The 15724-nt window shown below is 39.0% G+C and overlaps 1 protein-coding gene across 1 annotated transcript; it reads right to left on the bottom strand.

Moving 5' to 3' along the window:
* Positions 1-3391: 3391 nt before the first annotated feature.
* LOC145915949 (transient receptor potential cation channel subfamily M member-like 2) lies at positions 3392-14439 on the bottom strand. Its single transcript, XM_083002764.1, has 26 exons — positions 14311-14439; positions 13481-13582; positions 12393-12659; positions 11868-12048; positions 11561-11705; positions 11080-11227; positions 10767-10833; positions 10605-10702; positions 10096-10236; positions 8758-8938; positions 8532-8690; positions 8374-8476; positions 7727-7817; positions 7349-7483; positions 7119-7205; positions 6920-6980; positions 6431-6579; positions 5998-6144; positions 5790-5892; positions 5283-5440; positions 4875-4975; positions 4666-4793; positions 4230-4317; positions 3888-4063; positions 3634-3760; positions 3392-3494 (listed from the first exon to the last, which is right to left on the bottom strand). Exons 1-26 carry the CDS (start codon positions 14368-14370, stop codon positions 3392-3394), a joined length of 3306 nt encoding a protein of 1101 aa, XP_082858890.1. The 5' UTR covers positions 14371-14439.
* Positions 14440-15724: the final 1285 nt, after the last annotated feature.

The following is a 15724-nucleotide window of genomic DNA, read 5'->3' as shown; positions in this document are numbered from 1 at the left end:
ACAAAAACTTGGAATAAACAATTATCCTCAAAGCAACTTTTTGGAATAATGCCAAGTTTTAAGACACGTCACACTTAATACTTCCAAACTGGAGGTGATCTTCCTAAAAATAATGGACTTACAAGAGTTAGGCGCCCTCTCGTTAAATTAACGCTACAAGAAAATGTCAAAAGTAGACGAGGACTAAGTTTGTGGCACTAATAGTAGTTAAAAAGAAACATGTTTTGTGATAAGACAGCAACAAAGACCATAAAACGTTAAAAGTGGTATTTTAGTTTAAGATAAATTCATGTCACAAAAATATGGGCCAAAACTTAAAATCATACGTGAGTTAGGTTAATCAGCAGTTTCATGCTTCAACCAGCCATAACAACCCTAACTAAAAGAGTGCAAGGATTTCTCCTAGAGGAACGTCAGTCGTGCTTGACTAAATGCCATTGGCATAGAAGTCATGTCGTCAAGACCAGGGAAGGTCTAAGGTATTCCGACATTATGACTGAAAATTGTATCTGTGTGACCTTGCTACACGAAAGACGTCAGGTCCCTTAACTGCGCCGCGCCTCTGCTGTTGTGCATATAGAGGACTTTCTAAGCAGACAAAATGTTTAGGCTAGGGTCCACAATTCACCATTAAGTAACGTCAAACACGTATACCAATAAAACTAACCTTTTAGTTACATGAGTTACTTCAACTAAAGAACCCCTTTCTTGAAACATAAAGAATATAACACACACATACATACATACATACTGACATAACCATATAGGATAGGCGTTTTACTTGCATAGTATAGTTTCACAGACTAAACATGCTTTAAGAGCAGTTTGGCTTTAAACGTAGTGACTTATTAATATTCCGTTAAGGCTTATTAAATTACAATTACAGTACCGGGTTATAAATGGTGTTCGATCATTACGTCCAGCTCTTTTCTCGCGTCCATCGTGGTTATAGAGCGAGAAGCACTATCTGCCATTCGCCACGAAATTCACTCCTAAACAAGTAAAATTTCGTGAGAATCACAAAGTGGAATGCAATAGAATATTACCAAAAATAAACGGAACAAACCAACCTGGTAAGAGCAATTGTGATCACGTCGGGCAAGTTCACCAGTGCAGCGTACAAGTAGGATTCCCAGTCGCTGCTTTGCTAAAGCTAAAGTCTGTTTGCGTGTTCTTGCTGATATAGACTACTGAATTAAAAGCTCCGTGAACAGACTTCTTTATTAATGGAAACACACGATTGCAATTACCAGGTGGCTTAAGTTTAACTTGTTTCAAGCGCGTTTAACACGTGACTGAATTGCAGCGAATTTAACTATTAAAAGAACATGCGAACGTTTACAGCGCGATGGCAAGAATAACGACAGGGCCGAGAGAATACGAGCGACTGAGAGTAGGCAAGACTAGCCTAGACTGGGCTAGACTGAAGTAGGATTACGAAATGAGCGTTTTATAACGAAGTGTCAGAAAAAAATGTGTTGTCCAGCAGGATGCCAGAAAGCTTGTGTAACCTCCTGCAGGAAAGCTTAACACCGTCTGCAGCCTTCGGTCCGTATGTGTTCCAAATGTGTAAAGAATTAAGTAGGGAAACATGCGTGTTGCTACAATCGGTTTTAAAAAATATTTGGCCTTGGTCTATTTACAGATTTTACAAATAAATATGTATATGTTTGTGGAGTTTGTTCCACTACAATGTGATCTACCCTCTTCCAAATTTTGCCGTCAATTTCTCACTCTCGACCTTGAAAATGTGTCGGAGCAAGGACCTATTTTGTAAGAACGTGGATAAAACCATGCCTTCCATAGAAATTCCTCAGTTCCAAAGCAATCAAATGGCGTTCATAGGACCCTATGCTTGCATGGGTTGTGATGCTCCATATACGCGTCTGTCCATGACATATGTCATGTTCATGGCACCCTGTACTCGCATGACATATGCCATTGCCATTGTTTTGGATTCCTGCTTGTCAATTAAATTACTATAAGTTGCAGAAAATGCCAACGCTGTCGTTATGATAACTTCCAAGGAAAACAGGAAGGTTTCGTCTGATAGTAAATGTCTTGCTTTAAACCACGTAGGATTTTAAAATATCAAGCTCAGCAAAAACCACATTATCAATAAGTTGACGTCCCGTTGGTTTTATAGCTAATGTGGAAGATGGATGTTTAAAAGTTTTTGATTTTTAGTAAAATCTAATTAGTCTATTTCGAGTCATAATCAAACAATTCGGATTTTAGTAAAACTTCAATATTCAATCACCACTTGTAAAGAGAAGAAAATGAAACGTCTATTATCGTGTCTGCTGGTTGCTGTTCTACTTATCGGTGTGGAAGGTAAGCAAACCTTACCTTAACTAAACCAATGGAAAAATAACTCGACCCTGTTTATTGTCACATTATTGGTGGCTATAAGTTTTCTGTTTCTGAAAACGGGTTTCTTAGCTGGGGATTCACCGTGTTCATTACCTGACCACGTGGACAGCTGAAACAAACGTGTTGAGAAAGCTTGTCTTGTAATGTTCCAACAGATTATATTAGGTGAGAAACGAATACTTGCGCTGTAAGTTGTACTGCACACGCATGAAGTAGTACAATTGTGCTGCAAACATATTATCGGTTTTAAGAAGTATTCTTAGGTTTCAGGTTAATCAAAAGCATTGTAATCACTCTTCTTGTAGCATTTAACCATCTCAAATTTTTTGCAGGAAATCGTTTTCCTCCAACGATCACTGGAGCTGATTACTATCCGAAAAAATCCTACTATCTACCTTATGATTTTGTGTCGTACTATTGTCCATGTACAGGAAGTACTCCGAATGGTCTAGCGTGGAATTTGTGTCGACCCCAGTGGTCATTGGTTGTTACCATCACCCACGTGCAATAATTGAAACGTTGTAAACGTGCAATGGTTGGAGACGATGGAACAAAAATTCCAACTACTAGAAGTATATGTGTTGAAATTAATCCATTGTAAGAGTTAATAAATCAAGTATTAGATTCCAGTCAGGATAATAAATACACGCGGAATTTTTATTATCTGGTTAAATAAATAGTTCACGCTTTAAAAGAATTTCAAAGGAACTATAAAATCATTCAATTTCAAAATCGCAAAGTTGAAAACAGCAACTTTTAATAAGGCACTGATGTAGCTTATACGAAACTTAATGAAATCAGTGCAGAAACAATAAAGAAAAGTCTGTGAAAGCAATGATGGAAATCAATCAAATGAAAAAAACATTTTTACATAACACGGAAAATGGAAAAGTGGCAAAGAAGCACAAGCGCAGGCAAAAGGTCATTGAGGCAATTACAAATACACAAGCTGCCTCATTTATGTGATGCTTGCACTGAACACGATTGCTTGACCTCGTTTGTGCTTCAAGGTCATCGCTCACGTGGTAATAGGGCAACTTGTGACCTTTTGAAGTTTCGAACTTTTTCTGCTTTTCTCAAGGTTTAATAATTGCTTCACTTGTAGTTGCAATTCCTGTTGCCTGAAATAAATACATTTAGTTACAGGGCGAATCAAACTTTCAGCGGGATCGAAGCATAAACAACATGTCCTATGTCATAGGCACTTTAAGAATCGGTTTAAAGTCATTGTTGTGTGGATTCGAATCCTAACCAACTTACTGCTCAACGATCATTGTCATGAGATGTTCGTCTTTGTCTTCTTCTTCCTTCTTCTTCATCATCTTCTGGAGGACATGTTGTTCGAACGTGTAAAGTTCCGTCTCCTGTTCCTCACTCACCTTCTTCCCTGAAACGAAGATGATGGGAAGATGAGGATGATATTCTCACAAACTTGCGGTTGACATGATCACAAAATTCATATTATTGGATCCATGCTTGTGTATTTTATATTCGTTTGTCAATAAACAACTTACTGAAGGCACTGAACCCAACTGGTCCGTTTCTACAAATGTTGATAAACCTGGCGATGTCTTCCAGAATAACAAAAGGAGCGGGAAGCCAAGGTCTGTCACAAAACTCTTCAACAACATCGAATCTGTGGTAACTCCAGAATATTCCGGCGCGGTCTTCAATCGTTTGGAATGTGTAACTATAGAAATCATAAACTTACGTCTACACAACTTGCAAATAATTCATTTCACTTGACCTTGTTCACAGAGTTTAAATAATTTCGACAAAATAACCCAAGATAAACGATTTTTAGTAATGTTCCAGGCAGTAGACACAAATACTTTTAACCACACAAGAGTACGAACCTGAACATCGCGATGAGTAGATTGAGCATAAGAATGTTCGAGAATAACATGTAGAAGCAAGTCAACAAAGCCGATACTATCCCGTAACCTGGGGAATTAACAGCAAACTTAAAACAAACTCCATTTTGGAAATTAGCCCACATTGACCGTTTGAAATTTGATATTCCACAAATCGAGGCATAATGGGCACTAGCGCCCCCTGGCGACCGTTGCAATTTGAATTAGACTCCAATAAAAAAATTAGCAGTTCAACATTTTGTGCTCACTGCAGACATGATATCAGGTTGTTTCCCATGCACTTTGAGGATGATTTAAAGTTGAGGAAACTTATATTGTTGCGTCATAATTGCCGATTGCAAGAGGGCATTCAGATTATCAAGCTCTTCACGGAGTGCAGAAAAGAGTTTGAGATACACTTAATGATTAAGATACTTACTGTTTTGTGCAACAGTCGCATTTCCAAGCTCGTTTCCATAAAGTTGCCAGTAAGGAACCCTGATAATGTTGTTGTAGACACTCAAGAGGAAAGTGTCAACCGATGTAATGTTTAATGTGTTCGTGTAACTAGAAAGTAAATGGACTTGTTAAAAATAATAACTTCCAGTTAACGCGCAGTTGGTTAACGCGTACAAACTGACTGCTTACGTTTTTGTCGGGTTTGGATAATTGTTGACGGAAAGGAGAATGACGCCATAACTGAGAAATATCAAACCCATAATGGAAAGGAAAATCACCAAATCCTTCAACTGTGGACAAAATATTGAGTTGACGATCCAACAAACACACCTTCACTGTCCTTATGCATTTCATAAAACTTATGACTGATAAACGAAGTTAAAAATATATGAACAGGAAAATGATATGAATTATGTGAGCTGCAGATAGATGGCCACTGTTTCGACTTGTCAGATCTCATCAGTGCAGCTTGATGTGATTTTGGACGATCTTGCCGTCCAAACTTTAAACCAAGCTGCACTGATGTGACCTGACAGGTCGAAACAGTGGCCATATGTCTGCAGCTCACAGGAGTTAAAAATATCCGTTCCAACTCACCATTCTCCTCATCATGTACACCTTGGGTCCGAAGTATTTGAACACGAGGTAGACTTGGAAACACCTGATGTACATTGCGAACAAAGCAATACACAGGAATATTTTACCCGCGTACCATAAGTTGTCGCCGAACGCTGAGGACCACATTATTCCCTGGCCTGGAGACATTACTAAGGTTATATGGCAAGACAACAATATATTAATTTTTATACAAACACGCCTAAATTCGTTTATTTGGATTGAGAATTAATGAGGAACAAAACTTCTACCATGCAAATTTTACATCAGTTATATGTGCAATGTTGTTCATATCATAGATTCCCAAATCCGGTTAAACTTTTTGGATGAAGTTAATGGTTAAGGAGTGGTTTTCTCAATTGTGTTTGTTAAATTGTCCACTGGACTTTAAGAAAAGTAACTTAAAAGGCAAAGTCTAATAAATTTATTATTAGAGGAAAATATCTTAAAACCAATGCAAAATTGTCGTTTACCAATCCACGAACATACCAGTAAAGTAACAGGTTACCAACACTAAATCCATCTTATTCCATGGACTCCCCGCCCACGATTTTAACTTCCCCCGCAAGGTGGCGCTCTCGATCGTGGTTATCTGCAACATTGCGTCGAAGTGAAAAAGTATTTGAAACAGAAAAATTAGCAGAAGACATACTACAAACAGCTGGATTTAACGGGTATTTAAGAGTTAAAAGGTCACCTGGCGGACTTCGTCGACGGCCAACCCGACAAAATAGGAGCAAAGAATGATTGAAACAGCAAAGTGTGCAGGGTCGTATCTTTGCACGTAGTAATCTTGTGAGATGATGTAGTAACTTAGGAGGATTATGTTGATTGACAAAATCATCTGTGTTTCAAGCAGAAGGCATAGTTAGCGATATATCACCAAACTGTTCGAATACCAATGTTTTGGTGTTATTTTGTTTAGCATCTCAAATACTTAGCCTACTCATTATTATTAATTTATCAATAAATGAGTTGGAAGACTGTTTTTTTTCGCAACCACAGTCTGAGAAGCCTGGTTTAAGATTTACTACGCGATTTAAAAACAAATGACGTAAACTAACCACATCCATAGAAAAATAATTTCCCACCAACTTACAGCAAGTGAACAAAAAACCTCCATCGCTTACCGAATGAACAAGAAACTTGACCCTGGGCGAGTTAAAGTAATCGTACGTATCCCTCATAGCCGTCACGAGACGATTTCGAGTTTTCCGCTGTGTCGTCACTTCCCCTTTCGTCCCCCACTTCTCAATAAAACTCAGCACTCCTCCGATTCCTGTGCACCAATCAGTGTGAAACCAACAAAGAACAGTTACGCACAACATAGGTGCCTGACTCGATGAACCTTATGGTTATACCGGTGCCCATACCATTTTATGCATGACGTTTATTGTTCATGTGTGGAGTAACTTTGTGTACAAAATAAAACCAAATTGATTTGATTGTGGGCGGCATGTTTGTTGTGGTAGTCAAGGACGATATTAAATATCAACAAACAAGCTAAATTGTTAGGGTATTAATTTATTATGATAACGTCTCAAACACCATCTAAAGCTTTTCATAATTAAACCAAAAATGAAAAGACGGAAACTGAACACAAGGTTTAATATGTTCACCTTCTTCCGTTTCATTCTGTTCCATGCCATTCGCGTCTTCGGTGTACACCGAGCGGTAGGTCTACGAAATGCATAAATAGAAGTTGAGAGAAGACAACAAACTAGTTCTGATGTAACATCTTTGTTCAATGGCAAATTTAAATACACAAGCGACAGAAGAATGAGTTTTTTACAACGAATAATAACGAGAGGTGAATACCTGTGACATGTCAGTGGTGAAAACGTCTTTCCTCTCAATCACGCTTAGACAGGGGACAGCAATCGGACAAATCAGGGTTATTACAACCTGCACGAAAACACGTGGTTCAAGGTCAAACACGAAAAAATACGAAGTATATGGTAATTTTAATCTCTTTGTTAACTTTTTATATGAGTTTGTGCTGTAATTATTAGTGATATTAGTTGTATTTTACTTGCTATCATGTTTACCTTGTAGAGGGGTTGTTCCTGCTTGGTCATTCCATACCATATGTAATCGAGGGCGGTTTGAACGGCCGGTTGTGCGATGAACTCACGATGTTTACAAACGTACGCAAGGTTTAGAACTGAACAACCTCCAAGTTGCTGAAGGAACACAACGTATTTAACCCATGATTTTGAAGGTTGTTGCATCTCAAATTGAGAAGGGCATGATTTCTTTTTTGGGAAAATATGAAAACCAAACTATTTAATGTAAGAAATTTCGCTGTTTTGACAATAATACTGAGTGTATTGTAAGTCTATTGAAATGAATTGAGTTATTGCTGTGTTACAAACGGACAAACAAACCCATTGTTATGGGGATAGTTATGTAACATTGACTATTACCTCTATCTTTTGTGTTAGTTGGCACAATGTTGAAGATCTGTTAAGTTTGTAGGACGTTGTCAAAAACTCGACGGCATTGTCAGCCCATTTGCTGAAAGAACAGGATTAGGGTTATTTTTTTTCTACGCTCTCCATTTCAAGACTCTGTGCTTTTACAAACCTGGATACCAATTAACCGTCAATTAAACAGGGTATTTTACCACATGTTAAATAAGGGCAATACAACTACGGACTCTCGTTGCACTCCTGTCTACAAAATTCGTGATTGATTGCGCGTTCAAACCATTAATTATCAATGTGCAAGCAAGCTGGTAAATAGGAAAAACTATAACTCAAAAAATGTTAGGTGCCCTGACGAAGTCTGCTGGTTAAATCAAAAGGGATTATCCCACGATTTGCCCTTTTAACTGGATGTAGCAACTAGTTGAAACTTTCACAAAATGTGTTTGATGTAAGCTGATAGAGCGTGAATGATAAAGGGAATTTCCAGTTGTCGTCTTGTACAAACTATTGAAGACATAATCAAATGTATAGTTGGGTATTTCATCAGACTGATTTCAAAAAAATCGTAACTTTCGCTCAATGACGTCACAAGTTGTAATTCGCCAATTCACTATCGATAAACACATAGACCATAGAAATCTTACTTCGATTCATCGTATAAACTCTCAGCTACGTCACTTCCTTGCAATGTGTTGTCGAGCATGACGGCCTGGGATCGTGTTATAGCGCTCGCGACGATAGATGAAGCTACAAACGTACCATTGTTACGTCACAATCGCAACGTTTGTAAAGGCTGACTTACCCATTAAAGAATGACCGCCCTTCCAGAACAATAAAGCCAACTCCCCCTTTCCCATGAGGAGGCTCCAGAAGAAGAGATCCCTTTCAGGATGTGGAACAGGCGGGGAGTCATCTATTTGTGAGATCATAGTGGTCGCTCTCTTCTGCAAGTCGGTGATTTCTGTCCAAGTAAAACATTTACTTCAACACTTTTACGTTACATGAAAACGGCAATTTATTACGCGTACCGGCGGCGTCAAAGTACTGGTAAGTGGGGCCGGAATAAAGCTCGCTGACTTGAAAACGTGTCAAGATGTTGATTGCCTTGCCAACATGACGTAATAATTGAGTTTTTGCGTCACCGTAATCGTTCACAAGGCCGTGAAGAGTGGGGGAAACCCGGGTTTCGAAACCCTCTTTGAACAAAGGCTGAAACGAAAGAAATTTGGTAACATTTAAACATGCTCATGAGGCCCAACAAAGTGAGCTCAGCGTCACACATAAGCAAACACTAAACTACAACTTTTTGTTGATTATTACAGGCCTGGAAATTGTAGGGCAAAGTTGGCACGCGTTGGGGTGAAAATGTAACGTGGGCTAATTTTTACTTAGAATGTTGGAAGATATTCACCAAGTTTGGTCCTTGTATGTTGATTTGAATTTAACGCCGCTCAAACAAGTTTCTATGCAAACAAGTAACACGAACTCCAAAAAATATTTTTACATTAATGTGTGGCATGCGATATCCAAACACTTGTTTGAATTGTGTAACCCCTGGATTACAACATTCACAAAGCAGGAATCATATCTGAGAAGCACGAAAACTGTATAAAAAGTTATTAAGCATGTCACTTAGTTGGGGGTATATATATAGCGTAGACGGTAACAAGGTATGTGCAATGCTTCATCCTGTGTACGAGGTTCACTTCCTAACTCGATAATGACAGGATTCGTCAATATCGTGTCGTGTTAAGAGTCACCGCCACCCGAGCAACCCCGACATGACATTGATTAGTGCCGCAATTCGATGAACCGAGCACGTGGGGTTCTCAGAATTTAGCTCGTTTAATAAATTCATTCGAACGAGGGCAGGATATTTTTGATGTCTGTTCGAATTCCCGCTTACAAACCGGTCACTGACTGCGGTCACGTGACACTGGTCATGTAACTGTCAGTGTCTCACCGACAGCAAACGGATGAATCGAAGTTCCTCGCTCACAAACAAAACTTTCTGGTCGAAACCTAAACATGTGTATTTAACGCTTCCCATCCAATAGAAGCATGTTGGGATATGAGAGTAAGTTTGTGGAAAAGTCTACGGTTTATAGGAAAGCACCTGATGCAGTCTAATGACAAATCCCAAGGAAGGGTAACTAGTTGCTCACTAAAAGGTTGTTCACATAAACACGAAACTCCGCAGTGGTAAAAACATGTTTCTTTTTCCTCAGAAATTGATCAACAAAAAGGCAGACTGAAAAAGTTTGGAAACCAAAGCATGCTTTCAACAACATTTTTTATATTTTGGACAAATGTTTTTCCTCCCAACTTCAACTACATGCGTTGTCCACGTCACGTATTCTTCTCACCTTGTAATAAAGGGTCCAGAGAGTTTTGACTGTCAGGGTACTCCACAAGTTGATACCGAGTTCCATGAGATATTCTAGAAACTCGGATCGGTCGAGAGTTAGAGCCATTGTGAGGTAAACCATGTAAACATCCTCTTCTTTCTGAATTCGTAAAAAAATAACAAAAAAAGGGTAACCAACGTAAAATGAGAGAATGTTTGGCAGTTTTTTACGTGAAAATTTATCACACGTTTCGGGTCATCACAGATTGACATCATGAGTTGGCCAACAAGATATACAGCAGGTTTGACTTTCCAGCTCCAGAAGTGTAATTAAAGCTGCCTACTCGATATACGATAGGTTAAGACTTTTTAAATCGGTGGCTTACTCCGAATGAAATATCAATGCGACTTTTTACTGTTGATTTTTAATTGAGAGCAATGCGTTGAAAACTTAAAGCAATTAATCAACTGCTATCATACAAGAGACACATGTTGTCGCGAGCTATGATTCATTGGATAGGAAATTACCTGAAAAACTTCCCTCGATGGAACGAGTTGGCGAATCACATCCATTTTATTCCAAGCAAGTGCGAGACGGATTCTCGATCTGAACGACGATTTTCCATCTGTAAAGTAGAATGCATTGAAGATGACAAACAGTTTTTTTGATCCTTTCTGTCAGTCACATACTTGCGATAACTCCGTGCAATACAGCCAGGTTCAGACATGATCTTTCTGGACATGGATAAGTTATGACCTAAAGAATATTTGTAATATTTTGTTCATTGGTTGCTTGAAATCGTGACTTAAATTTTTACAAAAGCTTAATTCACAGAATAGTTTCGAGATTGGTGGAGTGTTTGTTTAAGAAAGGTTTTTGGTTTTGCAGAAAGGTTATGTGAGACTGTAAGTAAAATAAACCAATGAATCCAATATCTAACGTGTTTTTATATTCTGAAAACCCCCAAAAATTCCATAGAGAAAGTATAGAATTATCTCTTACATCTTTCCTCGAAAGCAAACTCCCTTTCACACAATCCTCTACTCTCTGTCGGTCCAAGTCCACTGGAACGGATGAGCAAAGAGACTTCACACGACGAGCGTAATCATCCGATGAGAGATAATGATCAAGTTCGTCCATTTCACGAGCTCTGGAAGATAAAATGGTTGATGGGAGGTTTTACACCTTGCTTTACATGTGTTGACTTTAATTAACTGGGAGAAGTGGTTTAAGGATGGAAATGTTGAAGGAATTGTTGTGTTTTTTCAAAGGATGTCGCTAAAATTTTTGAAAGAAAAACGATACAGAATAAACATTTCTATGAAAAGTTCAAAACATCGATTATAACAAAATCTGTTACTGTAGATATTTCGTTACATGATGATCTCCATTCTCGTTGGGTTAAAGTACGCCACATTGTGACGAAATGTGATTGGACGAAACAAACGCAATGTTGAAAAGTTATGACATCACAATGTCTTACATATTAACTTCACTGAGAAGTCCCGCAACTCTTCCGGCGCTTGGGGTAACTACCACCGGGTGCTTTTCGGCGCATTTTCCAGTGATATGTAACATTGCGTCTGTTTCTTCGGAAACCATCGCGATCAAGACTGGGGTGGTCAGGACTAAACATAATTCGGAATTAACAATTTGCAAAACTTTTCACTTTTCGTCTTTTTTCTTGTAAATTAAAAAAAATAACCATTCCGAATTTTAAATTCTGTTAAAAAATAACATTTTAATGACGTCACAACTTAAATGCACACGTCAGCGATGACGTAACTCACACTCTGTGAAGCTTGCATCCATCTCGATGGGAATAGTGGCGATGTAAGATAAGAGATTTTCTCTAAACTCGAGTGTTTGCCATGCATCCCCTTGTACGAATATGAAGTGGGTGTGAGCGAAATCAAGACGTCTCCCCTGACCTGAGATCTTGGTTGAAGTGTACTCGGCCGGGAATAACCCCTGTTGTGATAATAGCAGGAGGTGGCGATAATGGCAGCTACGTGGTGTGGTAGTGTGGTATGTTATACAATGTCCAAAATGGTAATATTACCATATAATGTGTACTACATACCAAACAAATGATTGAAGAAAGGTGGTAAGTATGAAACCAACCTGAAACAGTGAACTACATAACAATTATACGGTCGAGAACAAACACATGCTTTGCGGTATGTTTTTAGTCTCTCGTGTCAGCTTATAGCAAAACAAAAAGATTCGACGAGCGCAAAGTATGTGTTTGAACCCGACGTATAGCTCGGTGAAAATACACAAGGAACATGACAATTAAGTGACGAAACACTTACCTCGTTTGTGAGCGAATAGAGAACCCCATTGTTGGCAACTGCGCCGATTTCAACGATTGCAATCAGACACGCGTAAGACGTAGCTTGGGCTGGGGAAGTCCCGTTAGTGATAATCCAAGTGTTGTCCATGATGTCCTGCCAGGAATTGTCATAACGATTGAAGTTGCCGGCAACGGAAATGACAATGTTGGGAACAGACAAGTTCCAGAATTCCCGCATAAGTCTGATCACATCCTCGGGGTTGGTTGAAGGGCTACAGGTGATGAACTGACGAGGGAAATATAAAAGGTAGACAAGGTCAACGAATACGAGTAAGGTTAGGTCGTTCGTTGGGAGATAAAAATATTTAAAGTCTTTGAAAGTTCGTGACCCCAACGATTACGGAGGCTAACTTTCCTCAGGCAAATTAATAAGTTAAAAAAATACCTGCTTGTAAGCAACAAACATCAACAAAAAAATCTTTCTGTCATCAAACCACTTTCACTCAACATGCATTAATATTAATATCTATTTGTACACGTGACCATGGCGTTTTGGTTGGTTGCCATACACGTGACAACGCGACATACGTCATTGATTGTTTTGTATACGCGCAATATTTTGATGGATAGCAGGAACTGATGAGATTAATCTCTTTGCATTGGTTCAACTCGTTCGGTCAACGAACGCCGTGTAATGACAAACAAACATGATATTAAGATATTCTAAAACAAAGGTCCGTCACCTTTTGCCCCGAAGCAACATTCACCCTCTGTTATGGCTTCATAAAAGCGGCAAGAACGTTCGGAAATAAGTGTATAAATATATAAATAAGAGGCTTTTTAAAGTTATGGCTGTTCCTACTGTGGGTTTTGCAAATTCGCTGAAAACGTATAGTGATGCTTAATTGTGTTTTGTGTGTGCTGAAGTTAATTCCAACCAACTTAAGTTTTGCGGCTTTCACTATGTTTCCGTTCAGTGCAACAAGTACTTAACTGACCTCTGGTCTTAACTACACCCGTTCATATACAAATAACCCGCGTACGCCCGCAAACCAACCGACATCAGCATTAACCTGACGAGGTGGTGTGGGTGCATCAACAACTCACCGCTGAATACGTGAATCTTGTGCCAAAGTCCTTGAAACAGATCTCACCGTATGACTTCTTATTAAAACCCGGAGTTGTTTTGATGAAATGCGTCAATCCTCGCTACAAAGAAACATGATGTTAAACATAAAATCACGACAGATATAAGATTGAAAATGAAACACTTTTCACTTGGGTTGTCAGGATTTTTCACGATTCTGTGTAATTCGCCGAATTATAAAGGCCCAAATCCCTCAAAGGCAATGCATATTAGTGGCATGAAAAACCCCTGCTCTTTAATACGTCATATCACCAAATATCGTTACATGAGCAGACGTAAGGGTTGTCTTAAAATAGATTTATGTCCATTCCCAGCGTGTTTGTCTGGCTTACATCTACTATCTATTCGTCTGGCGACCAAAATCACCGTTATTGCGTCACAATGAGTTTTATATAGATGGTGAAAATATTTGGATTCGCTCCTGGTTGGGCTACAAAGATTGGTCAAGGCGACAGACCAGAACATGCCGGGGATTAACAGTATGACAACCTTTCATGTACGGAGCGCGGCGTACGTGCACATTGACGTAGCCAGGAAGGGACAAAAGGGGCCATGACACCTCCTAGATATCTTAGTCAAAGATTCGTATGTTTGGGTGTTTTCAAATGCGCAATTTGTGGCTTTAGTTTTATTAAAATACCAAAGCACACGTTAAGCACACCTGTAGCCGTTATGTTATTAAGACTTACTCCCTCATTCCGTACAAACACACAGCCCACATCAAAATGTATGACGTGGACCATTGTAAACTTAAATACGAGTTTTTAAAGTAAGTCAACCTAAACCTCACCCTCAAACTTTTCCGCTCAACGAGAGATTGGCGACGCTTCCGCTTCACTTCCAATTTCATGATATTTGTTGTTGTCAATGTTTATCAGGTTCTATCAACGTACACATCCCTATGCTTTACCAGAAACCTGTCAACCCAACGTATATATTAACGATGAAAATGAGCAACGCGTCACTTCCAGAAGACATCTGACGTGCGACAATTTCTGATTGGAAATGGTGGCCTTTCGACTCATGTGACAGCCAATAATGCCCGGGATAGAGTGGACGAGTTAACGCCATACCACCACTCTCCAACTAAGCGTTATCGACCAAAAAACAAACAGTTTAATATTTATTTTGGCTTTAGACGTTTGACTGAATGAACATCACATGTATTGGCGTAGCCATGGAGGGACCAAAAGGATCATGATAGCTACTACCAAATTTGTAAGGTAACATTCAAATAATTGATTATCAAAAACTTTAAAACCGAACACATAACCCACTTCAAACCAAAAAATTCATCCCACCAAAATTTCGGACTAGCTTCACGTCACCGAATGTTGCGAACAAAAAGGCGTTGTGACATCACAAAACCCATTCACATCGCTGTAATGTTTACGTTTTCTAGGCGGGAAAATTGGTGGCATGCTGTATACAATACAGCAACAAACAGTAACAATAGTATTGCCTCTAGTCTTGTGCATGTTAAGTTACAGCGAAACATTTTGGCCAAAACAACGCTTCACAGCTGTTAATAAACTTCCTGATTTTTATGAACATGTTTGCTTTTAACTTGGTGAAGTGACTATTGATACTACAACATACCTTCCTGGCTTGCTAAACCTGTTTAAACTGACACAGTTTGTCTCGTTCAACGCGCAGCATGAATGTTCAAGTGAAAAATGTCACATAAACACAATATTTGGCCCGCAATGCTTGGTGGTATCAACAATCTGCCTTAAAGTTGCAGTTTCTATACCTATTGTACTTTATTACAACTCAATAAAATTTGTAAGACCAACTGAAATACTACGGACAAACACAGTGAGTTGGTATAGCGACACGCCAAACACGTTAAACTGTTTTTCGTCGTTTAGATAATTTTGTTTACATGAAGCTACACGCTTACTTTCTTCCGCTACTGTTTCCAGGATGCGGGACGACAGCTCTTCCTTTTTTACAACAAATTAGTGATTAAACCTTAATCCGTCCCTGCACTGACCCTGTTGTGATTGAATCAATGAGGCTGCAGGGCGTGAACAACGTCCAGGTGGTCTGCAAACCTTATCTGGTGTGTTTAATCCGCCAGTATATGCATCGTGCCCACGCAACTATCTACACAACTTCATAAACTCACAATTTCTTTTGTGACCGGTCTATAACTATAATGCTTGCTGGTGCACTGTTTTGATGAGAGAATGAATGTTAAA

The sequence above is a fragment of the Ascidia mentula genome, chromosome 1 (assembly GCF_947561715.1).
Source record: "Ascidia mentula chromosome 1, kaAscMent1.1, whole genome shotgun sequence".
Classification (NCBI taxonomy): Eukaryota; Metazoa; Chordata; class Ascidiacea; order Phlebobranchia; family Ascidiidae; genus Ascidia; species Ascidia mentula.
This window is presented reverse-complemented; position numbering and strand designations above follow the sequence as displayed.

What these genes read in the sequence shown, in the direction of transcription:
- LOC145915949 (XM_083002764.1), bottom strand. Translation starts at nt 14,370, where the DNA reads ATGAAATTGGAAGTGAAGCGGAAGCGTCGCCAATCTCTCGTTGAGCGG. An exon ending in CATCGAGGGAAGTTTTTCAG is followed by an intron (nt 10,237 to 10,604) that starts GTAATTTCCTAT and finishes TTACGAATTCAG; the next exon opens with AAAGAAGAGGATGTTTACAT. An exon ending in GGGCGGTCATTCTTTAATGG is followed by an intron (nt 8,477 to 8,531) that starts GTAAGTCAGCCT and finishes GTACGTTTGTAG; the next exon opens with CTTCATCTATCGTCGCGAGC.